This window comes from Chelonia mydas, chromosome 3 (genome assembly GCF_015237465.2).
Source record: "Chelonia mydas isolate rCheMyd1 chromosome 3, rCheMyd1.pri.v2, whole genome shotgun sequence".
NCBI classification, from domain to species: Eukaryota; Metazoa; Chordata; order Testudines; family Cheloniidae; genus Chelonia; species Chelonia mydas.
Window position 1 is genome coordinate 130,916,082 of NC_057851.1, and position 26,361 is coordinate 130,942,442.

At 41.0% G+C, this 26,361-nt stretch overlaps 1 protein-coding gene across 2 annotated transcripts; it reads left to right on the top strand.

The window, feature by feature from the left end:
- The first annotated feature begins 2,443 nt into the window (after nt 1–2,443).
- Nucleotides 2,444–26,305, top strand: LGALS8 (galectin 8). Of its 2 annotated transcripts, XM_027831141.3 has the most exons (10): nt 2,444–2,598; nt 5,186–5,328; nt 9,036–9,124; nt 10,378–10,588; nt 11,952–12,071; nt 14,418–14,474; nt 14,552–14,578; nt 16,475–16,563; nt 23,704–23,869; nt 24,372–26,305. In XM_027831141.3, the coding sequence occupies exons 2-10, from the start codon at nt 5,290–5,292 to the stop codon at nt 24,519–24,521; spliced, it is 948 nt and encodes a 315-aa protein (XP_027686942.1). In that variant the 5' UTR covers nt 2,444–2,598; nt 5,186–5,289; the 3' UTR covers nt 24,522–26,305. The 2 variants fall into 2 exon arrangements, with proteins under 2 accessions (XP_027686942.1, XP_027686943.1); XM_027831142.3 differs by lacking the exon at nt 14,418–14,474.
- The last annotated feature ends 56 nt before the right edge of the window (nt 26,306–26,361 follow it).

The following is a 26,361-nucleotide window of genomic DNA, read 5'->3' on the forward strand; positions in this document are numbered from 1 at the left end:
CTGCCCATTTGTGGCTCCTGATAGAGAAGACAGCCACTCATTTGCTAGGTCTGTACTGCAGCTTCAAGCAGAGGCGCAGGAACTAAGGGTGTGGGGGGTGCTGTAGCACAGCCAGGTTTTACACAGGGTTCCACTCCTAATCTGAGGCTGCCTGGGACTCCAGTCTTGGTCCCGCATGCGGAGTCCCAGCTGTCAGCCTTGCGCCTGGGGTGCCGCACCTGCCCCCAGCTGTGGCCTCAGCTCCCTTATCCCTGTCCATGTCCCCCTGTCCCAGAGCCAAAGCCCTGCTCCTGGCCCCAACTCTAGGTGGGGCAAAGGGCAGCGCGGACAGGGATCAGGGGAGGTGCAGCCCCCCCACTCTGAAAAGCGTTCCAGCACCTCTGGCTTCAAGTAGGGTTGCCAACTTTCTAATAGCAAAAAACTGAACACCCTTGCGCCGGCCCCTTCCCTGAGGCCCCTCCCTGCCCTGCCCCTTCTCCGAGGTCCCGCATCCTGCTCACTCCATCCCTCTCCCTCTGTTGTTCGCTGAACCACATCCTCACTCACTTGCTCATTTTCACCGGGCTGTGCACGGAGCCTCCCAGGCCCCCTCCGCCTAGGAGCTGAAGTGATATGCCGGCCACTTCCCAGGAGTTGCGCAGAGCTGGGCACGAGCCTGCCTGCCCCACTGCAACGGCAACCAGACTTTTAACAGCCTGGTTAGCGGTGCTGACTGGAGCCACTAAGGTCCCTTTTCGACTGAGTGTTCTGGTAAAAAAAACGGACACCTGGCAACCGTAGCTTCAAGATGTAATGCCCAGCTCAGGTAGACACACATGCACTTGCTCTGATCATAAAAACAGAAACTCTGTCTGATGCATCTGATGAAGTGGGTCTAGCCCACGAAAGCTTATGCCCAAATAAATTCATCAGTCTCTAAGGTGCCACAAGGACTCTTCATTGTTTTTGATGATACAGACTAACACAGCTACCACTCTGAACCCTGTCTAGTTACAAGCCTGAGCCACTGCCCATGCAGCCATGGCCACAATGCTAATTTAGTGCACTATCTTGAGCAGAGCTAGCACATGTATATCTACCCAAACTGGCAATTACACCTGCCAGCTGCAGTGCAGAGGGACCCACGGCGGCCATGGCAATGCAGTGGAAACAGACTGTGCTCACCAGTCATCAATTCCATACCCAGGCTGCAGAAGGAAGTAGGGTCGCAGGTTAACAGCAGATTCTGAGAGCTGGCAGAGACAATCTGGAACAGGATGTGATCCTGCTGCATTACTCTCACAATGTAGCAGATGTCTGCAAGATGTCTGGCTTCCTGCAGCTAATCTGGAAGCGGGAAATGGAGGAAATCCCACCTTGTGCCAGGAGCTGCGGGCCCTGACCAGGCTCCCCGTAGGGTGAGGTTTTCTCTCTGAGACTCAGCGTTTTCACTTGTCTCCCTGTGTATTAAAAGGAGCACTAGGAGGAAACTAAGCACCAAACAGCACCCCATAATCACGGCTAGCTGGAGAGACAGGTGTGAAAGAAGTCTCCCAAAGGGTACCAGCTGCATGATGGTACTCAACAAATCCCAATTCTACATATATAAACCACTCCCAAAAATAAGCAGGCACTTGGAGTGGATGTGATGGGGCTGGGAAGTAAGGAGAACGAGAACAGTAATGAAAAAGCTAGGACTACTTAAGGGACAGGAAAGAAGCTGTCACACATTGCTGAGTTTGCTTTGGGAGGCTGTGCTGGGACTTCAGAGGGGTGCCTGGGTTACTTGGATGGGGTTTGTGATAGGAACCTGGAGGGTAGAGAGTCTAGGCTCTAGGGCCAATATTGGGGCCTCTTTACCTTGTCCTACTGAAGCTGAGGCCTTCTCATTCTCCAGCTGAAGAGAGGTCACCTGGCTGCCTGCCCAGCAGACTCCATGGCGGTCCTAGGTGGCGTGGGAGAGCATCTGCAGACAACTGTCTGTTAACTGTAAACAGTTCAGTGGTGAGTTGGAAAGACAAGGCTGCAGGCACTAGTGTCATGCAAAATCTGTATCCTCCTGACAGGCCTCCTGATAATTTTTTGGAAGCAATGGAGCGGAAGACAATTATGGGGCTGATTTTAAGTTCCCCACCCTATACCAACCGGCTGCCATGGTCGGGGGCCATGATGCTAGCACTGAGAGCGAGCATCCAGCTTAAGAAAGAATTTCATTCATTCACCATGACTAAATTCAAACAACTATTTTAAAGTGCATGAAAAGAAAATAAAGTATAAAAAGAATAAAGCAATTTGTTTCAAAAGACAGTCTGAAACAGTAATCCACATGTGGTGGAAACAGAACAGCTGAAAACAAAGCTATGTATCAGCGAGCGAACTGTGACACACACTGGTTCTTTAAGGAAACCCTGGGGGAGGAGGCTTTCTGAGCAGTGTACATGTGGTGATGTCATCGTGTTGGTGCATGAGAACCAGGAAATAGAAGTGGAGGAACCATTTTTGCTGTGCAAACAGAGTAACTAGCTAAATTAACCCACAACTGATCAAAATGGAAACAGATACATTTGATTTACAGTAAGATTTCAGTCTGAAGCTTTGAAGAGGTTATTCTTTACAAAGGTAAGTTAAATATAAATTAAATATGATTTAAACAGAGTGACAGTGTCCTGTCAGGGGAAAAAAAAACTGTTGAAATTTTAAAAACGCAGATGTGTTTGGATGCAGAAAAAAGGGTTGACTCCATTGAGGGGAGCATACAAAAGAAATAAGAACTAGAAAATTAAAAGGACCCTGCAAGGTTAAAATCATATTTTAAAAATATGCTTTTACTTGTGTTGTTAAAAACTCCTCTGATTATTAAAATTGAAACCTTTAAAAACAAATTTATTTTACACTAGTCTTATTTTGTTTACTGTTTAGGTTTTTCTCGAATGAGTCAATTTCACTTTATACAGTCTGTCTTCACTTTCTAGTTCTGATGTACTAGCACAATCTTGCAAAGTTTGGGAAACAGACATTACAGCGGGAACCTTTATATCAAAAGTAACAATTTTACTGCACTGCTTTTTTTAAAAAAGGGGATATTTCTCTTACTATTATTTTTATGTAAAACTTGTTTTTTTACAATATCTGTGGTTTGCGTTTAAATTGACCTGACCACATCTCTTAAAGTAATTCTTAAAGCTCATGGAGAATGATAATCTGACTGACTATAACAAATGGCAGGATTATTTGCCTATTTGGTGTTTATTACCAGGAATATTTTGGAGTTAGTGAGATATTTATTACATCATTGTGACATTGAAGGTTATTGCAATTTTTTTTTTCATTTTGGAGCAGAAAAACCAAATGTGTTTACCAGAAAACCCTAACTTCAGTCCTGCTCCTCATTTAGAAATAGAAATAATGCAGGTCACCAGTTTCAGTATTGGTGCTTTAGCTTAATGAATATTGCAAGTAATTTTCTCTCTGTTGACAGAGGGAGGAACTTGGGCATCTGCTGTGCATTTCTATCAGTGAATCCCCGCCCATATGCAGAACCCAGCAATTATATATCATTCCCTCATTCCAGAAATACAGAAATACCTACATTCCAACTTTCTCTCCATATTATGCCCCACTTTCTTGATATGAAATTGCCACACTGTCCAAGGCATCCAGCAACACTGCCAAGATTTCAAATGCACCACAGGCTGAGACACTTAATATCAGATAGCTATGCCAGTTTGTACATGTGCCACAGAATTCTCAAGCTTGTTCATTTTCTATAGTCCCAGAGTCCTCTTTTTTAATGAAGTCTAGATTGCTGTCTCAGGTCATGGGAAGCAGCAGCATGGTCAAGTGAATAGGCTACCAAATTAAGAGTCATAAGATCTGGGTTCCATTTCTGGCTCTTCTACTAGCCTTCTCTGTACTGGGAATATCATATCTCTTCTGTGCCTCTGTTTCCCCATCTCTAAGATGAGACAAATGATATTTGCCTTTCTTTGTAAAGTGCTTTGAGATTAATGGGTGAAAAACGTGATAGAAGAACTAAGTGTTTTGTTGCCACATAATAATAGAATATAGAAAAAATTAAAATATAATAAAAAAAGTTACAATAGGCCACACCTCCACTGAGAGACTGAAGTAAATAAATCATGATGCATGAGTACAATAGTTGACTTTGTTCTGATTGGTCAAATATATTGTAACAAATATCAGGCAGTAATACAGCAAACATAGGCCCCACTAAGTCTGCTTAAATGAAATTGCCTTTGTTTGCATAATAGAATGCTATAAATAATATTATTGTTTATTGGTTTACATTTGGGTATTACATTCTGGTCACTGTGGGATGCCCTTCCGAAGAAGGGCGGGGTTGCTGAGTACAAGATACACTAAGAAGCTGTGGTTTCATTGCTGTCCAGTGCTATCTGTTCAGTGACTCTGTCAGTACTGTCCTTGAGATGTTCATTGATATCTGGGATTGTATATGCTGAAGGACATAGAAAACAGAAACTTTGCATCTTAGTTGTAGTTTTTCCTAGTCTTTTCACCACATTAGCAGAGGTAAGAGAACCCATGGCCTTTTGATTGGTCAGGAGAAAGCAACGGTCAGCCTACAGACTCCCTCAGGAGATTTAGGAATTAGCAAAAGAAGAAAATAAAATTGCTCTCTTGCTTATTTCAGACCAGATTTTGCCTGACTCTTGTGTAGGAAGTAGGAACGTGTAAAGAGCCTTCCCATCTTGCACTTCCACATAAGGACCAGGAACAACTGCGGTCCTTGGGTGCAGGGACCATTCCTTCTCAGCTCCTCTGTGGGACTGTGACTCCATTCTTCTCCCACAATTTCCATGCTAACAAGAAGATCTAGACAGCTGTGTAGAAAGGAGAATGGTGGACCATGCTTAAGGACTGTGCATTGTCCACACTTCCAGGCACAGTGGGGAGCTGTGGGAGAGATTATTTCTATTGAGAACCAATCATTCCCAGAGTTCTCAAGCAAGCTTTGTAGCTATGTACACACTGCCCTATGGTAAGGGGTAATGGGACAACTAAGCACTTAATTTTCATATCTTGTAGAAACTGTAAAATTAAGCAAGCAAATTCTTGTTAAAAATAGTATGTCAAAAAGCATGAAGAAGATTTAATATTTTGAAGGCTGAACAAGGATGACTTCATTCAGTTTTTTTAATTAAAACTTAATTTTGGTTTTTCAAAGGTATCCTTTCTTCAATGCCAACAAAACAGTGAGAAATTTAACTATATTCAAAATCCATCGCTGGTCACACCTAGCCAACAGACTTGGCTGAAGGAGGGAAGACGATGCCCTTGGACCAACTGCAGAAGACAATCCATAACCCGGTAATTCCCCATTGTGTAAACAGCTTCTCCCTGAGAACACTGAGCAGCTTTACCCCAAGGGACTTTGCTCTTACATGTCAGCTAGTCAGAACTGTGTGTTGTTTGTGTGGTGATAGGAATATTGAGAAATCTCCAAATTTCTTCTGTATATGAGAAGAACACCTGCTGCTTTCAGTACAGTTCCTGTTAACAGGGGTAGGGGACTTGGAGCTGTGTGTATCTTCAAAGTTAAAGTAGAGTGTATCCAAAAAGGAGAGAGCACTCATAAATTTGGAGTATCACAAGTCTTATCATTGTGCTGTGTCAGCATTGCCCCATCTCAGTGGAAATGTGAGACTTAAATCAGGTGGAGCACTTAGCTATACCCTTTTTAGGAGACAGAATTGGGCTTTTTGGCATGCAGAACAACTACATGTATCTTCCCCATTCTTCTTCATAATTTCCATGTTCTTTTTCGGGGCTGAACCCAGCATTGTGTTATTCTTTATTATTTTGTAGTTCTAGGTTTGTGTGGGTTTCACAACCTTGTTCTTGCAGAAGATGTATTAATGTATCGGTTTGATTTTGGTTATGTAACGGAAGAAGTTGAATGGGAAGCTAGTTTCAAACTTAACTATGAAGGGAATAGCACTCTCCAATAAAAATACATATGAGCCTATATTACAGGCAAAGCTGGTAGCACTGCCTATTATGAAGGTTGCCCGACACTTCTCAGTAGAAGACACTGTCTTCAGTTGCTTATAACTTTGTCATACGTTGACTGGGGTAAAATTTTCCTTGCTAGGTGTCTAAGTCGGGTTGACGTTTTCTAGAAAATTTCAGCCAAAATGGTTGAGTTGTTTCCAAAAATGAGGCTAGTAAAAAGTTTTATTTTGCCCTTGTTAAAAAATTCTGGTGACCTTTTCTTTTAGCCAGGCCATTTGTCCGGTTTTAAGCCGGACTGTCCTGATTTTGGAAAAGTTTATCCCTGTCCTGCATAGTTTTGTCCAGTATCATCATGTATGCAAGGGCATGCAGGCAGGAGCAGGTCCACGCTGTTGCGGAAATACTGGAATGTTTGATGTTCAAGGATGTGTCAGTGGCCATCCTGTTTTCTTTGAAAGTCCATGCTTTGGAGCAGGAACGTGAAATTTGGTGGGGGGTTAAGGGGTAGCTTTTGTGTAATTGATGTGCCTTTTGCCTTCCCCGTGAAAATCTGCTCAAATTTGGCCAAGTTATGAGTCTCTGAAAAATCTCAAATTGAACGTGCTCAATAGACTTCTTAGATATTAACTGCTACATTTCCAGAAATTTCTGTCCATATGGAGCATGCTCCAGTCCAGGGCTTATCTGGACTTTACTTGCAGTTGCGGCTATGGGCTATGAAAGGACGGGCACATGAACTGAGAGCAAGGAGCCTGTCTCTCCTGTGCTCTCAATGACCCCGCTGCTGGGCCCAGGCAGAATAGAGGAGGAAGCTGCATAATTCAAGACAAGGACAAGATCTGGACCTGTGGAGTGGCAGGGAGAGTAGATTGGGACAAGAAACCAGAAGGGGTCAGGGTCAGAAACTGGGACTGGAGGCTGATGAAGAGGAGCAGGAAACTGGGAATGGGAGTTGCGGGAGGAGGGACTGGGACTGTTTGAGTAGGGACACTGGGACTTAGGAGGGGACTGGGAGCCGGTAGGTATGGGAGGGGGAGACTCAGATTAGATAAGAATCTGGGAGTAGAGACTGGAAATGGGAATCAGTGGGAAGCTGGGAAAAATGTGTGGGAGGGACAGATCTGATGAAGAGAAAGTGTGGTGGGAGAATTGGGATAGTTTGGACAAGACTGGGACAGGGAGCTGTGTGTGTGTGACTCTGAGATGCACTTGCGCCCAGCCAACCAAGCGAGCCAGATAGCTGTATATCTGTGACTTGTCCTCTTGTTATCACCACTTCTCCAATTAGTGTCATCTACCAACTTTATCAGTGATACTATGTTTTCTTCCAGATCATTGATAGAAATGTTAAATAGCACAGGGCCAAGAACCAATTCCTTTGGAAACCCACTAGAAACACACCCACTTGATAATTCCCCATTTACAGTTACATTTTGAAACCAATCACTTAGCCAGTTTTTAATTTTTAGTGTATACCATATTAATTGTATATTGTTCTAGTTTTTTAATCATGTCATGCAATACCAAGTCAAATGCCTTACAGAAGTCTAATTATATTACATCAACACCTTTTATCAACCAAACTTGTAATCCAATAATAAAAAATAAATAAATTAGTTGACAGGATCTACTTTCCATAAACGCATGTTGATTGTCATTAATTATATTACCTTCCTTTAATTCCATATCAGCTGCCCCTTTATCATGCCCAGGATGGATGTCAGGCTGAGAGGCCTATAATTATCTGGTTATCCTGTTTACCCTTTTAAAAATTGGCACAACATTAGCTTTTTATCCAATCTTCTGGAACTTTCCTAGTGTGCTAAGACTAGCAGTCCAGTGAGCTCTTCATCTAGCTCTTTTAAAATTCTTAGGTCAAATTATCTGGACCTGCTGTTTTAAAAATGTCTGACTTTTAGTAGCTGCTATTTAACACCCTCCTGAGATACTAATAGAATGGAAAGTGTTAGCATATGAAATGACTACATCATAAGAATGGCCCTACTAGGTCAGACCAAAGGTCCCTGTAGCCCAGTATCCTGTCTTCTGACAGTGGGCAGTGCCAGGTGCCCCAGAGGGAATGAACAGAACAGGTTATCCTCAAGTGATCCATCCCCTGTCACTCATTCCCAGCTTCTGGCAAACAGAGGCTAGGGACACCATTCCTGGCCATCCTGGCTAATAGCCACTGATGGACCTATCCTCCGTGAATTTATTTAGTTGTTTTTTGAACCCTGTTATGGTCTTGGCTTTCACAACATCCTCTGGCAAGAAGTTCCACAGGTTGACTGTGCGTTATGTGAAGAAATACCTCCTTTTATTTGTTTTAAACCTGCTCCCTATTAATTTCATTTGGTGACCGCTAGTTCTTGTGCTATGAGAAGTAGTAGACAACACTTCCTTGTCTACTTCACCAGTTATGATTTTATAGATCTCAATCATATGTCCCCTTAGCCATCTCTTTTCCAAGCTGAAAAATACCAGTCTTATTAATCTCTCCTCATACGGAAGCCGTTCCATATCCCTAATCATTTTTGTCGCATCATTTGTTTTTTTTCCCAAATGCAGAACAGAAATGTTTATTTAACACTTCTGCCATTTTTGCATTATTACTGATAATTCTACCATTTCCATTTAGTAATGGACTAATACTATTGTCATGATTTTTTTTGTTCTTAATATACTTAAAAAACCTTTTTCTTATTGTCCTTAACTCTGCGGGCCATATATTTTTCCTTGTGTCTCTTTGCTTCCCTTATCAATTTTCTATAATTCCTAGATTCTGTTTTATGTCCATTACTATCAACTTTCCCTTTCTTACATTTATTATTTTTTTTATTTTATTTTGTATAGTTGCCTTCACTCCCCCTTTAAACCATGTTGTTTTTTAGGCAGTTTGGCCATCTTTCTTGTTATGTTGGTTATTTAGAAAATCTTGCTCTCCAAATCATTAGATAAAACTGGGAATTTTGCTATATTGGTTTTGTTTTCATTGTTCTTTTTGACCTAAACATCCCCAAATGTTGTTTTGAATTTATTCTATTTTCCCCTCCTTCTCATAGGTTATTCCATACACTGGGACAATCCTTAGTGGTCTTCTTCCTGGAGAACTAGTTGTAATACAGGGAAGTGTTCCGGATGATTCCGACAGGTAATGTCTAAAGCCACATGACTTTTAGGAGGTTATATTGTGAATGAGCCTTTGAGGAGGCAAGCTGATCAAAACCCAACTAAACACCTTTTCATAGCTTGTGGGATACACATTCACTGGAAATGTTTTAATTTTTCTATCATAAAATTGGGGCATTATAAACCTGATCCTGCTTCTGTCAGTGGAGAGGCTCATTACTGTAATGGACATTGGATGAGATCCCAAGTTGTGTGACTGAAAATGGCTGAGATCTTTGGAAACAAACCCACAGCCTCAATAACAAACATTTTTCAGTTTTGAAAAAGTAATTAACATTATATTTCAAAGTGACACAATCCTTAAATCTTTAATTTATATTTAAAAACTGAGAACTGCCACCATAGACACTTATAAAATATGTTGATTTATAAAATGCTCTGAATATATACAGTAGTGTCACACAATGCTGAATTTGTGTGTGTGTTAATAGGAAGCTAAGGAGTAAATAAAGGTTTCAAGGTGAAATTTAAAGAGAATAAGTAACTCCGCACCTTGCTCCCTGGCCTCTGCCCACTTTTTTGTCTTGTCGCTTGGCTCCCTTTGTTTCCTCCCGTTTTTGATCTTATTCAACTTCTTATGATCCAGAAACCTTTTCTCTCTAAGGGCAGTATCTGAAATAATAAAAGTGTTGTCACCTGGAAGAATCAGGCTTCAAATGGCAGGGAGGATGCATGATCTGGTGGCTAAGGTTCAGGATAGGGAATTGAGATCTAGGTTCTATTACCTGTTCTTCCACAAGTTTCCTGTGTGAATTTGATCATTTAATTTATTTTTCCATCTTTAAAATGGGAATGAGGATTATTTAGAGGGGTAATGAGGATTAATTTATTAAAGTGTATGAAGTGCTCAGATGTTATGGTGATTAGCACCTGAGAAATGCTTATAAGTTATTCTAGTTCTCAGTAATAGATTAAGGGGAAGATTTTTGAAAACACCATGAGAGTAAGGCACCCAACTCCCATTCATTTTCAGTGGGAGCTGGGAGCATAACTGTCCATTGTGACTTTAAAAATCTTCCCATTTTTGGTTAGATATAAATTAGTATTATATATGTAACACTTCAGTTTTTTACTTCTAACTGTTTTGTAATCACCATAACTAGGTTTAATGCAAAGTTTTTGTATTAACAACCAAAATGTAATTAGATATATGAATCTGTTGAGAGATCACTTCTGGATGAGCTGAACTGAATGTGGGTTTTAATTTGTGGTCAGGTTCCAGGTGGACTTCCAATGTGGCAGTAGCATAAAACCTCGTGCTGATGTGGCCTTTCACTTCAATCCCCGCTTCAAAAAATCGGGTTCCATAATCTGTAACACTCTGGAAAAAGAAAGATGGGGTTGGGAGGAGATCACTTATGAGATGCCTTTTCAAAAAGGAAAGCCATTTAAGATTGTCTTTATGGTTTTGAAGGATAAATTCCAGGTGAGTACCTAAGGAAGGTGAATATTTAGCCACTTGTCATGCCATAAACGCAAACTTATTTGGAAGCATCAGTGTCAGTATTGTTTACTGTTATGTACAGTTTAATTACAAAGAGAAACTATAGGCTTTCCCTGAAAGGCGGGCACTGTGGAGTAATGTATGCCTTTACTTTCATATACTTGTACCTGGAAAGTTGTGTGTTGAGGGAGCAAATATCTTCCGGATTATATGAGCTGTTACACAAACCCTCCCCTTTCCCATGTGCAAAAGGGCTTCTCCTGAGCACAGCAGCCTTCCTGCACACAGAAGAGTGCTGGACAATGCTCTCTGCATCAGTCAGAGGAAATACTAAAGAGAAACAAATATCTGTCCAGCTCTGTCAGATTGAGATAAGACAAGTGTAGCTCTAAACAGGGCATTGGAGCGGAGCCCGCGGAGCAGCTCCGGAGCAGTGGGAGCTGCAGGTTTTTGCCTGGAGCTGGAGCGGAGCCGGAGTACGGCTCCAAAGCCCTGGCTCTAAATAAGTCTATAGTCCATATGCCATCAAATGGTGATGTGCTGAGAGAATCAAAATATGATGAGAGATGAAATATCAAAACCAAAGTATAAATGTGCAGTAAATTTATCTTTGTTATTGAATGCCATTAAATATTCCACACTATTGTAAAGAAACATAACTAGGCAAGTATTTCTGTTTCTCTACCAAACCCCATAAACCATGGTGTACTTTAACCTTGTTCTGGAGGAGGAAGATGGCAATATCTCTGTCTCCATAGCTGTTTAATTCCTGGTTAGTCCATCTAGTCTTCTCTTGATTGATTTCTCTCCAGGGCTTTTTAGAGTGGCTGGAGTACAGCTTTCTCCACACTACTTGAGGACTACGTTGTAGTTCTTGAGTTAAAGAAATAGATTACCATATTCATTTCAAGTAACACTAGTGAGGTTGTGTGGTAGGGTCATTGTGGTGTGGTGCTAATATAGAAGCGGAAGTGTTTGTGGGTGGGTGGGTGGGGAGAAGGGAATATTTAAACATAACATATTAAGAAAAAGAAATGAAGTCAGCGATTACAAGGTAAACCAAGAAAATCAGACCCCAAAACAGTCAATAGACTTTATGCAACTTAACCATGATTATTATATTACCCATCATGTTCACTATTTCAATTTCAAAATGTGAAGGAAAAGAAAATGAATTTAAACCTAAATTCTTTGTTGTCAAAGGCATGTTCCAAAGCAAGAAGCTAAAACAAAACACGACTGACTAAAATTGAGAGAAATGTAAAGGTTTAGTAGTGATCTTCTGTTGAGTATATAAATACTATTTCAGATATCAGTACATTTCTGCCTTTTTCTGCTTCTTTAGGTGTCTGTAAATGAAAAACATTTGCTGCTGTACAACCACAGAGTTAACCTGGAAAGAATAGATACACTGGGGATATATGGGAAAGTACAGATTCAGACTATAACGTTTGTTTCTAATAATGTAAGTTGCTGAATTGGATAGCTAATTTTGGGTTGCTTTTCCTTATGTCTTTCTACTTCACATTGTGCTGTACTGAAGTAAGATATCAACAGTGAAAATGAAGTAACACAGAAATAAAATCTATATTAACTTCAATATAGAAGTACAGTAATGTCTCCTGACATATCCAGTATAATGATTTCTTCCCCTATTCATCCCCCCAAAATATTATCTGAATGTTTTGTTCCTTAAATGTCAGATAAACAAGGTTATATTGTACAACTCTGAGCCTTGTCTAGAGCTACAGCTAATCATTCCTCTGCTCAGTGTTGGAATGTCTTTTTTTCTATTTTGGATTTGAATTTTCTGTGTTGGGGAGGGAAGCCCAGCCTACAAACTTATATCACAGTTAATATGAAAAACAGATTGGATGCAGAAATAGGCATGTGTAATTTACCCGCCTTGGAGACAAAGACCAGAATTTTCAGCTGCTTGTGCTTCAAAATGATCCCTGGAGCATCTTTCCCAGAATAATCTACTTCCAAACACTTGCACTAAGACAGAGCTAGAACTCTTTACAGAGTGTTTACTTGTATATGTGACCTTACTTTATCAACCAAAACAAACTCTAAATTGGCTGATTAGATGGTGAATGTACCTTTTTGAGCTTTGAGTCACCCACTGGCTGGGCTTCAATGCTTTGAGATGATATGGAGCAGCACAGTGCTTTCTCCTAATTGATTCAGACAAACTGCCAAATCTGTTGAAGGTGAACCAATGGGAGGGAACTGCTCAGTCGGTCTCTCTCCTGCACAACCCTGTATAGAAGACAAGACTTCTATTTATTACACCGGGGAGACATGCAAAACCCCACAGACTCTTCAGGTATGAAGGGGCAGGTGAGGGTCTCCCCATCCCTCCCTTACTATTCTGGAGGTGAAGCTCAGCCTTCTGGGCTGTCAGTCAAATGAGGCCCTTGTGAAGCAGCCAGGTCCACTGCAACAGCTTCCCTGTTCTTTGTCCTAGCATGAGGAGATTAAGCTTGCTGCAGTAGACAGCAGCATGGGGATTGCCAGCAAAACAGCAAGGGAAGTGCCCCTCTTCACACCAGTGCAGACAGTGGCTAGTGAGTGCAACAAGGCAGCACAGCACAAGGGGTAGGGGAACAGCCCAGAAATGCAGTTAGGTAGGACAATAGTTCTCTCCCCTTCCATACCAAACTCTGACTCATTCCTTTTATCTGCCTAAGAAGTAAAAGTCCTCAGAAACTCAGGCAGAAGTATTTTTTTTCCTTTGTGAAAGCTCCCTGGATTTCTACCTGCTAATCACAGCTTAAATCTTCCTTGTTTTCTACCAAACCTCTAGCCTGACTCAGGTCACCAGGGTAATAACTGTATTGAAGAGAGGCAGATTCTTTTGTATATGAAAGAAACAGCAACTGAGCTCTGAAGAGGTGTCCACCAAGCTCTTTTATATATGCAGCATGTATGTAGCTCTATATCTGGGTACTTATGTGGCCCTCAACATCTAAATGCCTGGATTAAATGTTAACCTGAAGTTGAATGTTTCAGTTTTGGAAGACTGATTCTGGGTGTAGTTTTGGGGCCAGCAAGTGTTGAACATTTTGACCTCTGCCTCCAAGTGCAATACAAAGAGAAAAACACATAAGTTTTCTTAATCGTAGAAGAAAATGATCGTGTAATCACAGGTTTTCTGTTTTTGTATCTTTATAGTTTCTCTGTTGCTGTTTTGAGGCTGACCACAAAGTTGTTTCATTTTCTCTACTTTCTGTTTTCCTTGGGGGGGACAGTTCTGCTAGCTTATGAATGAAGAACGGCGAGGGTTGCCCTGAACCAAACAGGTTGAGGTTATGAGCTGATATGAAAGTGGCTAGGCCAAAGCTTGTTCACATTTAGCAACATTTAAATTCAAGATTCAAGTTACACGCCATGTGAATTATGTAATGTAAAAAACCAGATGACTGAAATCCCAAGATCCTCTAGGATCCTATCCCTTAAAGGCCCTGCAGAATTGTCTTCCTCATTCTATTTAGGAATGCTGAATGTGGTGTCCTCCAAAAAATCCCATCAGTACTATATTGAGGATCTGCCTGAAGGGTTACTCCAAAGCAATACAAAATGACAGGTCTCAGGCCTGTCAAGTGAGGGTCCAACCTAGAGCCAGATCCTTTTAGACAGCACAATGTGGTTTCACTAGATAGTCTTTTGAATAACTTTTAACCATAGTCACAGGATTTCCATAGTAGTCTAAAGCCACACATCTTCGTGTATAGTTCTAACAAACTTAGTTTAGAATCAGAATTCTTTTACATGTGAGCAGTGATCTCTAAATATCTTTCCTCTGCAGTCTTCACAAGGCTCTCAGCCATCATCTTTAGGAATAACAAAGATAAACTCAGAAAATGTACGTATGCCTATACTGTGGTTATGTGATCTTCCCATTCTTTGATGTTCTAGTTAACTTTATTTATTTATTTGTAGGGAGAAGTGCCTGATGGTTCACAACTTGTAAGTATTGTTTTATATATGAAAATTGCAAATATTAAAACATCTGAATTGGTTTAGCTTCAACTTCCAGCCATTGAATCGTGTTTATATCTTTCTCTGCGAGATTGAAGAGCCCATTTTTAAATATTGGTCCCCATGTAGGTGCTTATAGACTGTAATCAAGTCCTGACCTGAAACTATTTGCAAATTTGACACAAAGAGTTTCGACCATTCATAAAGTGGCCAGAGGAGTAGGTGTCCCCCCACTCCCCTTTTAACATTTAGCCCAGTGGGTAAGGGCACTCTCCTGGGATGGGGTAGACTCAGGTTTAAACCCCTGCTGTGGAACAGATTCAGAATGGACTTTTTCAAATCACTGAAAATTCTGAAAAATTTGGTTTGACCAAACCGATTTTGTTTTTTATTGAACTGCCACTGAACCAAAAAATTAAGTGGCAGTGTGCACAGCGCTATGTTGGCGGGAAAGCTTCCCCCGCTGACATAGCTACTGCCACTCGTTGAGGTGATTTTAATATGTCGATGGAAGAGCTCTCTCCCGTCAGCACAGAGCGGCTACACAAGCCATCTTACAGTGGCGCAGCTGTATGGGTACCTCTGAGCCGCTGTAAGCTCGCTAGTGTAGACATGGCCTGAATTAATGGGTGAAATTTTAATCCTGTGCACAAAAACTTACCAAAAAGGTAGATAAGCTTGCTCAAGTGCAGATTCCCACTACAGCTCCAACCCTTAAAAGCAAGGAAATATGGATTTAAAGGAAATACCCTGTGACGCACTCCTGAAATCAATGATTGTCAATGGGATGGTGCCCATCCCAGAGAAGTACCTTCTACTGAAAGAATTCTACACACTACACTCAGTGCATTCATCTTACTTGCACAAATCCTTAATTTTGATATCAGCACCAATAGCCTGTGCGTGGAACATGGCCAGGGCCCACACTGCTGGAGGAATAATAGTATATTAAGGAGTTCCTGTACATCATGAGGGCTGTAGGCGTAAGAGCTCTGCATGGAGAGGAATTGCAAGATTCTCACCTAATCACATGCTTCCAGGAGCTGGGGTTTTAACAGATATGTCAACTATCATGAGACTTGTGATAAAATCATGAGAGTTGGCAACACTGCTGGCACTGAAGTCCCTTTAAATTGAGCCAGAGAAGCCTTTGAAACACTGATTCCAGCTTAGACAAGTTTTTAGCCTGTGAATTTAATATCAATCCTCTCACTCACTCACACACACACACACACACACACACACACACCCCCCTCTCTGCACCTGCAGGCTCATCATCTCAGGTGGATGATGATGCCCATGTGAAGCCTCCGGGACCCTCCACACCAGCACAGGGGGCTGATTGCAGAATCAGAGGGCTGTTGGTACATTTTTCACAACTTCAGGGCTGTAATGTTAACAATGGGCTTGTTCCAACTCAGTAAACAGCACAAGTCAACTCCATGAAGGGAAACACCCAGTTGCTACTGCAGGTAGGACAAATTTCTTAGCTCAGGAAAGTGAAACTTAGTCTGTTGCATTGTCCAGCAGTAGCCATGGCTGCAGAGAAAAGTCTCCTGGATGAAGCTACTTGTACCATCTGTCTGGAGTATTTTAAAGACCCATTGATTATCCAAAAGATTTTAAAAATTAATTATAAACACTAAATAAAGGATCCTGGAATGAACATGCCTATTTGCCTTCCCACCCATAACTTAGATCATCCTAGTGGTGGGTGAAAATAATTAATTAAAAGACATGGAAAATTTGAAAAAGTAGACATGTTCAGATTACTTAAAAAAAATACAAAAGCAGAGACTGTCAGCAGGGAGGTGACTAATGGGGGTCATCAGAATGTGTATTTAAAGCCACAGGCTATAACTCTGAGCACGGTTGCCTTTTCAGGTGGTTCCTTACATTGCAAGGCTTAATTCTGCACTTCGTCCTGGACAGACAGTTGTCATCAAAGGAGAAGTGAATAAAAACCCAAACAGGTCAGTAAATCACAGTGCTCTTACATTCTAGTAGCAGATTAAATTGTAACGTAATACGGTCATTGTTCATTACTCCTATTAATATCTGAGTTACTCTGTCATCAAGTCTGATTCTTCCTTACCTGCACCTGCCCAGAGGACACAGATCCTCAATCCTACCTCAAGGTGACCATCTGAAGAGATCTGGATGTCGTTTTCTCAGGAGCCTATCAGCACTGCTCCTGAGTCAGCTTAAAGTGGAGTTCTACTCTCACAAGTGATTGTTTAAGATCTGCACCCTGTGTATATTCAGGGCCACGGCTGTTCAGTTTAAAATTTATGTTCAGCTCTACAAAACCATCACAGTTGTGTAACATGTTGACATAACTTATCAAACAACCAAATACAAATGATGGAAAGTACAGTTCTTCGTGCAGCCCTATTCTACACATGTGCATGATGCTTCAGTCGTAACACCTCACCTTCCATGGCAGATTACTTCAGACAGATCCAGGAGCTGATGAAATGCATCCAATCACCTTAGAAGAGGTCCAGGATTCCCACAATAAATTCCTGGACAGTTTGCATACTTATTCCACATGTGTAGCCCTTCCAATCAATGAAGTTTTATTGGAGCCCTCTAAGACTATCTGGCAGACTCCAGTGACAGTACCACCCACTTGTAAAGCATGGTTATAAAAAAAAATACTACATCCCAACCAGAGACTGAGTTTTTATTATCTCATCCTTCATCAAACTTTGATAGTGGAAGAGGTTAATGAGCGCGATAGCCAACACTGTGCTAAATCTGCTTACAATAAGGACCAGAAGAAGCTCAACCTCTTTGTTTGCGGAGCAGTAATCCTTACAACCAATCAGGCACTTATGTCAAGCTATGACTATTTAAACGACAATAATTTAACACCTTTACTGAATATCTATGAAAGGTGCATTGTGAGCAATTCAAGACCATCAGCCAGGAGGGTCAGCTCTTAGTGAGAACCTCATTGCAAGCCTCCATAGATGCAACTGATACTGCTGCATGGTCCATTTCCACTGTGATCATGATGCAACAAGCAACATAGCTCCAGTTGTCAGGCTTCCCTATGGAGGTACTGTAGATAATACTCTTGAGGACCTTCCTTTGGATGGTCGCATATTGTTTTTTGGAGTCTACCAACTACTGCCTTTGCACCTTGAAAGACTTGATGGCTACTCTTAGATCCACTGGGATCTATACGCCTGCAAACAAAATGTTTAGCTAGTCTCAGACGTCAGAGATCTCACCCAGCTCATTTTTCTAGCTTCTGTAGTTCACCGAAACTCTCAGCCAAGAGGCCCTGAATACTCAAAAAAGAAGACTGCTGCTGCCATAGCTACTTCATCCCAGCCACCCTGTCATCCAAGCATCAGTTTTGATGGTTTGGCCAAGAATCTGAACCATTCACTCCACAGAGATTTACTGCAGCATTATTCCATCCTCCTCACCCCTTTTGAATACTACCTCTCCCAATTTCAGTCTGCATGGGAGAACATAACATCTGACATATGGGTTTTGGAGGTCTTAACATTGGGGTTATTCCATCAAGGTCATGTCCGTCCGTCCCTCCCTCCCTCCCTCCCTCCCTCCCTCCTGCCCTCCTTCCCCATCCCTCTTCAGGGACCTATCTCATGATCAGTTCCTGAGTGAGGAAGTTGCGTCTTTCCTATGCATAGGAGCCGTAGAACCAGTTCCACTTCAGCACAGGGGGAAAAGGGTTTTATTCAAAGTACTTTCTAGTCTCCAAAAAGAATGGGGGATGAAGGCCAATATTAGCAGAAAACAGAAATTCAAGATGGTGATCATTACAGGTATAATTCCCGCTCTAGATTCCAGGGATAGGTTTGCATATCTCAACCTTCAGGACACACATTTCCACATTGCAATTCACCCCCTCACAAGAGGTTCCTTTGATTTACAGGTCAGCCATGTAAATACCACGTGCTCCCTTCTAGCCTCTCCTGTGTGTCCAGGGTATTCTCAAAGGCCCCGGCAGTTGTGGTTGCTCCTGAGTGTCCTTTAGGCGTAACTGTCTTCTCTTAACTCGATGATAGGAATCAGCCTGAGTAGCCAATCAGGAGGTTCTATTGGCCGTACAAATGACAAAGTCCTTGTTTCACCTTTACGGCCTCCAGATCAGTCTCAAAAAGATCATTTTGATTCAGGTTCAACAGATTTCATAGGAGCCTCTCAAGGTTGTGACAGCTGTGGACAGGTTTGTGAATCTACAGAATCTTATTGCTAAGATTTCATCAAGGAACTGTCTTCAGCTGTCGGGTGATATGGCAGCATGCGTCTTAATGATCCAGCATGCCAAATTACTCTCCAGTGTTTTCAGGAATGGCTCAAGACAGTCGACAACCCAATAAGCAGTCTCAACAGACAGGTCTCCATTCCTCATTGGGTTCTGGACTTGCTCAGTTGGTGGAAGAACACCTTCAAAGTCTGTGCAGGAATTCTCTTCTTTCCAACTGCTCCAACTGCCATCATCATTTCAGACTCATGTCTTTTGGGATGGGGAGAGCATGTTGGCACTCGCATCATCCAGGGCAAATGGTTTTCACAAGAGAGTCTTCCGCATGTCAACATTCTGAAGTTGAGGGAAGTCAGCTTGCTTCCACTTCTGCCACTGATCCAAGCCAAATCCATCAAGATCATGGCAATGTGGCCTGCATGTTCTACATCAATCAGGGTGGAGAGCACACACCTCCTCACTCTGTGCTGAAGGAATAAAACTCTGCAATTGGTGCATGGTCACCAGATATTCTTCTCAGCTTCTCACCTTCTGGGTATATAGAACACCATGGCTGATGATCTCAGCAGGCATCTCTCCCAGAATTATGAGTGGGAATTGGATTCATGAGTCCTCAACAGCATATTTCTAACCTGGGGATTTCCAGAAGTGGAACTTCTTGCCAATGCAACCAAAGAAAAGAGCAAGAAGTTTTGCTCAAGAGTGGGTATTGATCATCAATCTCAAGATGCCTTCCTCATTTCATGAACAAAGGCTTTCTTTGTGCTTATCCACTAGTGTCATTGTTCTTGAAAGTTCTCAACAAGATCAAGCAGGACAAAGAAAAGGACATTTTGTCTGCTCCAACTTGGCCAAGACAAGTTTGTTATCCTCGTCTTATTTGGTTTACTTCTCACCCACTGTGGCAACTTCCAATCAGTTCCCATCTGTTATTGCAGGATGTCGGTCAGACACTTCATCCCAAGCTGTAAGTTCTGCAGCTCCAGGCATGGCTCCTTGATGGTTCTTGGAGTTAGAGACTTCCCGTTCAACATGTGCTGTCAAACAGTAGAAAGGAGTCCATGCAACATACTTAACTTCAGAAGGGAAGGAGATATTACTTCTGGTGTATCTGCTCTTCTTTTCACTGTCCTACACTACCTGTTGGAATTTTAAAAAATCAGCTCTTACTAGGAGTTCTGTCATTCATTCATCGGCGATCCCTCAATTCGAGGATGATCGGTAACACAGATTTACATATGGGTCCTGAGATGCCACAGATCCGACCACAGTAGGTACAGATATTTCCTGGTGGGTCAGCTGCCTGCTGGGAGAAAGTTCTTTCAAGGTACACTTGGTGGCTATGACAGCCTTTCATTTACTGGTCGAAGGCTTTTTGGTTTTTGTTCACTCTGTCAAGATTGCTTGCTGAGGTCTGACGAATCTTTTCCCACAAATTAGAAAACATACTCCTATATGGGACTTGAACCTTGTCCTTATGCCTTATGAAACACTGCTTTGAACCACTAACTATAAGTTCGTTGCTTGACCTATCAATGAAAATAGCTTTCTTGGTGACCAACACTTCTGCCAGGAGGGTTGGAGAACTGGGGGCTTTAATGGCAGAGACCACCTTTCCCCATTTACAGTGTTCTTCAAGGAAAAGGTCTTGTTGTGATCACATCCTAAGTTTTTACCTGAAGTGTTGGCTGAATTTCATATTATCAACCAGATCATTCATCTCCTGTTTTGTTTCTCCCCCCCGCACCCCAAAACTGCATCAGACAAGGAAGGAAGCTGCCTTCCACACCCCGGATGTCAGAAGGTATTTGGACAGAACTAAACCATTCAGAAAGTGTCCCCCCCTTTTGTGTCAATTGCAGAAAGATCCAAAGGATCCACAGTCTCCACCCAGACTTCCAAGATGGATCTCTGAGTGTATCATTTCATGTTATGACTCAACATGCAGTCTCCTTGTAGAATTTTAGCCCATTCTATGAGGTTGCAATCTACTTCCATGGCATTGCTCAATGTTCCAGTTACTGAAATTAGCAGAGCTGCAACATGGACCTCAGTACATACTTTCTCAAACTACTGTGCTTTGGTTCATGCCTCTAGAGTTGATGCTGCAGTTGGCAATGCAGTTTTGTCTTCAGCATTAGACTCTATTCCAAAGATCACTTCTCCCTACAGGAATACTGCTCTGGAGTCACCTTCAGAGGAGCAGACATAGGGACACTACTCAAAGGAGGAGAGGTTACTTATGCTGTGTAGTAACTGGTGTTTAAGATGTGTCCCCCTTTGGGTGCTCCACTTCAGGTGCACGTGAGCCCTCCTTCCCCATTGCTTCGGAGTTTCCTCTGCTGAACTTTGTGGTAGAGAAGGAACTAGGGGGGTTCACCCATGCAGTCCTGTGTATCCTTAGTATGGGGCTTGAGGCTGCGTGGAGGGCACATACATGAGCCTAATGGGCACTGGTACCAATGATCTCTGATCAAAAGTGCAGGAGGTGCATGCACACCTTAAGTGGACCACCCATAGGAATACATATCTTGAAGAACTCCAGGTGAATAATCTCACCTTTTGTGTTAGGATTAGGCATGGAATATTTTAACCAAACTGAGTATTTCAGAATGGAGAATGAATACAGGGAGCTAAACTGGGAGTGTCTCAGTTTAGCCTTAATTTATAACACACAATATCAAACCAATGCTACGCATCATGTTACTAACAATGTAAGACGCTCATATGTGCCCGCTGGATTTAGCATTGAACAATTCTTCCTGTCACAGGAAACAAATTTTCCGTGTGATGCTATGGACACTATGACAGAAGACAAGTATATGTACTCTTTTAAAAATGATCCACAATAAAAGATGAGCAGCAGGAAAAAGGAACACTGATCTAAGAGAAAAATGTAAGGGTCCAATCCAGCAAACAATTATGTACAGGTGTAGTGACTCTTGCTGGATCGAGGCACTAGATTTGCAATCTTTCCAACTAGGATTTATGTCAAGGTAGGTATTTTTTGATTTAACAGCTTTGATGCTTGCTAAGTTCCTAATGAACATAACAGCTGTAACCTATAGGATTAACCTGCTTGCTTGCATATATATCTTTTCTTATAGTTTAAGGATTTGGTTTATTGTAATAGGTTTATAGATTTATATTAAAGAAAGTTCAGCTGTAATGCAAGGGACCTACAGGCCATATCCTGTATGTTGAGCTAAGTTGGCATATCTATGTCTGGGATCTTTCACCTAGATAGATAATGGTAAAATGGCATAGGGGGTTTCCAAGTCTATACCCTCAAACTTAAGAGGTACACCACAAGGAAAGAACCAAAATAACCGGGAGAACAAAAATAACGTGTGTATAATCTAATGTAATTAATATGTGTGTACATGTCATCAATACGTACAAACATACGAGCCTATGGAGTAAGTGTACCCTTACATTTTTGTGGGTAAAAAATAAAGTTTGGGCATAAAAGGAGGGTTCAGACACTGTGCCCTATAAAAGAGGGCCTTGCTAGAAGGCCTGTACTTTTTTTTCTTAAACTTTCTAAGTTCCAAGGGGACTAGGCTAAGCTTGGTTTCCCTAAGCTTTTGTTCTTAGTTTTATTAGGTTTTAAGTTTGTTAGTTATATAAACTCTAAGTTAGCTTCGATAGCTCTAGCTTCTTCTAAGATTTGCACCTCTCACTCAAGAATTAAGGAACCTGAACTGCCAAAGGCTCACCACCAGGTTATCAAAAAAGAGTGTAAGGATATTAATCAAAGCTTAATTATACCATATGTATCTTTTAAATAGCAGTAATACAATTTTAACTTTGTAACTCTAATTATTTTACCATTTAATTAAAACTTCATTTATTTTAATAAAAAGTCTTTAAGGCTATATTTGTCTCAGTGTGAGCTTCCTGTCATACCCCCAAGGGTCCTCTGTAAAGCCTACTTCGGAACAAAAACCTTGTCTTCTAATCAAACAAATTGGCAAGCCTAAAACCCATTAATTTGGATAGTATATTATTAACCTCCTAAATCAGGGGAGATATAATTGCTCTCTATAAATATATCAGAGGGATAAATACCGGAGAGGGAGAGGAATTATCTAAGCTCAGTACCTATGTGGACACAAGAACAAATGGATATAAACTGGTCATTGGGAAGTTTAGACTTGAAATTAGACGAAGGTTTTTAACCATCAGAGGAGTGAAGTTTTGGAATAGCCTTCCAAAGGAAGCAGTAGGGGCAAAAGACCCATCTGGCTTCAAGATTAAACTCGATAAGTTTATGGAGGAGATGGTATGATGGGATAACATGATTTTGGCAATTAATTGATGTTTAAATATTCATGGTAAACAGGCTCAATGGCCTGTGATGGGGTGGGATCTGAGTTACTACAGAGAATTCTTTCCTGGGTATCTGGCTGGTGAATCTTGCCCATATGCTCAGGGTTTAGCTGATCGCCATATTTGGGGTCGGAAAGGAATTTTCCTCCAGGGCAGACTGGAAGAGGCCCTGGAGGTTTTTCGCCTTCCTCTGTAGCATGGGGCACCGATCACTTGCTGGAGGATTCTCTGCTCCTTGAAGTCTTTAAACCACGATTTGAGGACTTCAATAGCTCAGACATAGGTGAGAGGTTTTTTGCAGGAGTGGGTGGGTGAGATTCTGTGGCCTGCGTTGTGCAGATCAGACTAGATGATCATAATGGTCCCTTCTGACCTTAATATCTATGAATCTATCTATGAATCAGGCAACACAACTCAGTGTATCTCTAAGATAATTATTGTATATTATTTGCTGAATTTTTCATTAAATGTGCTGCACTCTGTCTGGGATGTATGTGCGGTCTCTTGCTAAGGGTAATCTTAAAATGTTTTTCAGCTTTGCTGTTAATCTAAAATCAAGTGACTCAAAGGATATTGCACTGCATCTGAATCCCCGAATGAAAACGAAAGTTTTCGTGAGAAATTCCTATCTTTGTGATAGCTGGGGAGAAGAGGAAAAAGATGTCACTAATTTCCCTTTCAGCCCAGGAATGTACTTTGAGGTAAGGTTACATCAATTAGGATTAAAAAACCAAACAATGCCTGTGTATTAATGAATGGAAATAGTTAAATGATAGCCTTTTTATCTCATGTAGTTAGCAGGAGTTAAGATTCAGGGACAATAACTTTCTTAAATGTGAGTAACTGTTTGGGACTGAATCTAAAAAAGCAGCTATAAAAGTTAAAATTGATTCAAAGTATGTTACTGCTATGAAAAAAATACTTTATTCAATCCCCCTTTCTCCTCTGAACAAGTGAAAGTGCCTGAATTAGCCTTTACCTGTTGCAAGTGATATTTTCAGTAAACTATGCTCTGTATGTCCAAGCTGCATTTTCCCTTGCAGTTTTAATATTAAACTAAAATATATAATTATTTTTAGTAAGGTCCTAGACTTAGGAGCGGAAGCTAGGTTTGTCTGATGCTGAATTAGACCACCAGAGTCTTCATTTTAATCAAATTAAAACTTAAGTGAAAACCTCTTGTGTTCCTGTTTTTGCTTTCAGTTGTTAATTTTCTGTGATGTTCATCAGTACAAGGTTGCTATAAATGGTGTGCACATCCTGGAGTACAAGCATCGATTTAAACAACTTGAAAAGATCAGCGTATTGGAGGTTACTGGAGACATTCAGTTACTGGATGTGAGGAGCCTGTAGCATCATATTCTTCCACCCTCTCTTGCCTTCTACTCAGTACAAACTGGTATTGAATAGCCCAGATCCATGTCCAATTTATCCAAGTTTCTGTATTGGTGCTTATCACAAAGTTGAGCCTCAGAAGTCAAAATCCTATTAGACTATATCTTCCCCAGTTTTCAGTATTTTGGCAAACTACAGTCACATTATCTGCTTCAGTAGGCACAGATCTCCTGTTATATGAAGAATTCAATTACTGTACCTAGCAATATAAAGATTTGCTTTATAGTATTAGAATAATTGCAAAATATTTTGTAAATTAGAACACAGAAGGCTGTACTATGGAATGCTAATAACTATAAATTCAATATTGTCTGTTGATAAGAGCTGGACTGAAATATGATCTGTATCTGAAAATGGACTGTCAACCTCTTGAGATCTAATCAAGTTCTAAGTATATTTGAAGCCTTATTGTTTATATGCAATGTTAAAGAGGAATTATGTAAGGAAAGAATGTACTCTAATTTTAGGGAGAGCACATCTGCAGTCTCATTGCTTTACTCTGGTTTTTATAAAAAGAAAAGGAGTACTTGGGGTACCTTAGAGACCTTACAGCTGTAGCTCACGAAAGCTTATGCTCAAATAAATTGGTTAGTCTCTAAGGTGCCCCAAGTACTCCTTTTCTTTTTGCAAATACAGACTAACACGGCTGCTACTCTGAAATCTGGTTTTTATGTTAATATAACTTGAAATTAGTAGTATTAGACCAGAATAAACTGGAATAATGCTATGATGAATCAGAACCCTGCTATATTAAACTAGTGAACGTTGGTGGTAGCTCTACATCTTGAAAAGGTATTTCAGCCCCAAACCTAAAACATCTAACCTAAGCTACCTCACAGCATGTCAGCTTTGCTGAATTTTTTTGAAAACAAAACACCCTCCCTGGGGTCCAAGTGATATTTTATTTTCTTGTCTATTGCACTGCAGCACAGATGCACTAAGCCACTTCCTTGACTCTCATAGTTATGTCAGCTTCTGCTCCTAAGTGGCATAAGTCGAGCCAATAGAAAAACCTCTGGCTATTCTGGTGGAATTCTGTAATTTTAGCTGAGATCAAAGTGAAATAACACTGTCCTCTATTGGGTTGATTTAGCTAGCTCTTATCTTGTCAATTTTTGGAGATACAGTATTATAGGAGAGATTCTAAAAAGAGCTCTTATCTTTTTTTGATTCAAGTTGCTCAGGAATAGAAGTAATCATATCTGTGTTTTTTAAAAGGGTGTGGACCCATGGATGCTACGCATTAAATCTGAGCTCAGAGGCAATATTCAAGAGGTTGACAGTCAAGAGTGTTCACCTACTACCCCATTGACTAAGTTGCACTACAATATGCTATCTGAAACAAATATTCTGTAAAAAATGCTGATTAGCATATACATAGACCCCCTGAGGCCAACAACATTAACATTTCCCTGAGGAAATCTTTATATGATGCATTTATAACAGTTTACAAGGTATTGTCTGTGATACCATTTCCCTTCTCATATAGGCCATGAGGTTAAAAATGGAAGTGTTCTGATCCAATACTTCTATAATTTCATGTCCTATCTAGTTATTTGCTAATGATTTTCAGATGGGGCAACTGTGGTGCGGGATATAAAATGTGAAATACAAGACTTACAGAAATACAGGCAGTTAGTGCAGTTGAAATGTATAATAGATGCCGTAGGAATTAAGTTGACTGCTGTAAAATTGTATAAAGCAAAGATGATCTTCCAAAAATTAAATCTCAATTTTTGTGAGCTATGACTAAATATTTAATATTGGTCTTTAAAGTGTATACGAGTTCTACATTATC